At 56.2% G+C, this 1,927-nt stretch overlaps 1 protein-coding gene across 1 annotated transcript in view; it reads left to right on the top strand.

The window, feature by feature from the left end:
- slc50a1 (solute carrier family 50 member 1) overlaps window positions 1–1,641 on the top strand; it is a 24,185-nt gene extending 22,544 nt beyond the window's left edge. The window contains exons 5-6 of the mRNA XM_085978731.1: window positions 305–424; window positions 1,279–1,641. Coding sequence (XP_085834857.1) covers window positions 305–424; window positions 1,279–1,383 — 225 coding nt within the window. The 3' untranslated portion in view covers window positions 1,384–1,641. The remainder of the gene's footprint in view (window positions 1–304; window positions 425–1,278) is intronic.
- Window positions 1,642–1,927: the final 286 nt, after the last annotated feature.

The following is a 1,927-nucleotide window of genomic DNA, read 5'->3' as shown; positions in this document are numbered from 1 at the left end:
TGGCCGACCCCTTATCCCGAGACTGTGACCCCGGGTTCTAGACTCTCCAGCCAGGGGGGGAAACAGCCTCTCAGCGTCGACCCTGTCAATCGCCCTCAGAGTCTTTCGCAATGAGATAACTGTTTGAAAAGACAAATCTAAAAAGGTCCGGGGCAGAAGTGACATGTTTAAGAGAGAGAGAGAGAGAGAGCACGAGGGCGAATGGCCTCCTGTTTTGTAAAACTCTGGGCTTGCTGCTGTTCGCTTGTTTGGGTGTGTGTGATGTCTGGCGGATTAAATTGTCCACCCTCTTGTGTCTTTACAGGCCAAAATAATCCAAACTCGCTCGACGAAATGCCTCTCGTTCTCACTGACCGTAGCAACAATCCTAACCTCGACCTCCTGGACTCTGTACGGCTTCCAGCTCGCAGACTACTACATCGTGGTAATTACCTGGGCACATTTGGCATTGGGACTGGTTAGACCTGCAATTGGGGCTTGTTAAATGAGCGTTCAGGCGTGATCTAACATGTCGGAGGACCAGTACTGAGGGAGCGCCGTGCTGTCGGAGGGGCAGTTCTGAGGGAGCGCCGCACTATCGGAGGGGCAGTACTGAGGGAGTGCCGCACTGTCAGAGAGGCAGTACTGAGGGAGCGCCGCACTATCGGAGGGGCAGTACTGAGGGAGCGCCGCACTGTCGGAGGGGCAGTACTGAGGGAGTGCCGCACTGTCGGAGGTGCAGTACTGAGGGAGCGCCGCACTGTCGGAGGGGCAGTACTGAGGGAGCGCCACACTGTCGGATGGGCGGTACTGAGGGAGCGCTACACTGTCGGAGGGGCAGTACTGAGGGAGCGCCGCACTGTTGGAGGGGCAGTACTGAGGGAGCGCCGCACTGTCGGAGGGGCGGTACCGAGGGAGCGCCGCACTCTCGGAGGGGCAGTACTGAGGGAGCGCCGCACTGTTGGAGGGGCAGTACTGAGGGAGTGCCGCACTGTCGGATGGGCGGTACTGAGGGAGCACCGCACTGTCGGAGGGGCAGTGCTGAGGGAGCGCCGCACTGTCGGAGGGGCAGTACTGAGGGAGTGCCTCAAAAAAAAAAAAAAGTACTTAATTGGCTGTAAAGCGCTTTGGGACGTCCTGAGGTGGTGAAAGGCGCTGGAGAAATGGGATGTTTTGACGCGTTCGAGTGTTAAGTTACGGGGCGATATTTATTACCCAGGAGGCCTCTGGCTTGACATTACCTGAATACTGGTGCGATTTACGTGTTCTGCTTTTTTTCCCCCCCCCGCCACCCTCCAGGTCCCAAACGTTCCCGGGATCGTGACCAGCCTGATCCGATTTTGGTTGTTCTGGCGCTTTTGGCCGGCTCAGGAGAAGTACTCGTACCGACCCGTCCACGCCTGAGGCCCGTGGCCCAGCTCGCCGGACGCCATTTTGCCGAGAGCCTCTGCGGTGGAGATCGCCAGTGAGACGGTGCCTTATCCTAACGCCCGCCCGCCCGCAGGCCCAGAGCGACGTTCACGGAGCGCGAGGGATGGCATCAACCACCCTACGATCCCAAACTCCTGTCAAATCCCTGACTCCGGTTGTGAAGAAAGACCCTTCTGGATATCAAAACTGTTTCTGAAAATTAAGAATTCTCTTCCTATTTTGAAAACGTTATTTCTGTTTTTGAATTATTCACTTTTCGCCCAAAAAACACTGACTCTCACTGGGGTACAGTTCCACAGACACTGACTCTCACTGGGGTACAGTTCCACAGACACTGACTCTCACTGGGGTACAGTTCCACAGACACTGACTCTCACTGGGGTACAGTTCCACAGACACTGACTCTCACTGGGGTACAGTTCCACAGACACTGACTCTCACGGGTACAGTTCCACAGACACTGACTCTCACTGGGGTACAGTTCCACAGACACTGACTCTCACTGGGGTACAGTTCC

This window comes from Somniosus microcephalus, unplaced genomic scaffold (genome assembly GCF_052327205.1).
Source record: "Somniosus microcephalus isolate GS21.2 unplaced genomic scaffold, FLI_Smic_1.0 unresolved_chr7, whole genome shotgun sequence".
In the NCBI taxonomy this organism is placed as follows: domain Eukaryota; kingdom Metazoa; phylum Chordata; class Chondrichthyes; order Squaliformes; family Somniosidae; genus Somniosus; species Somniosus microcephalus.
This window is presented reverse-complemented; position numbering and strand designations above follow the sequence as displayed.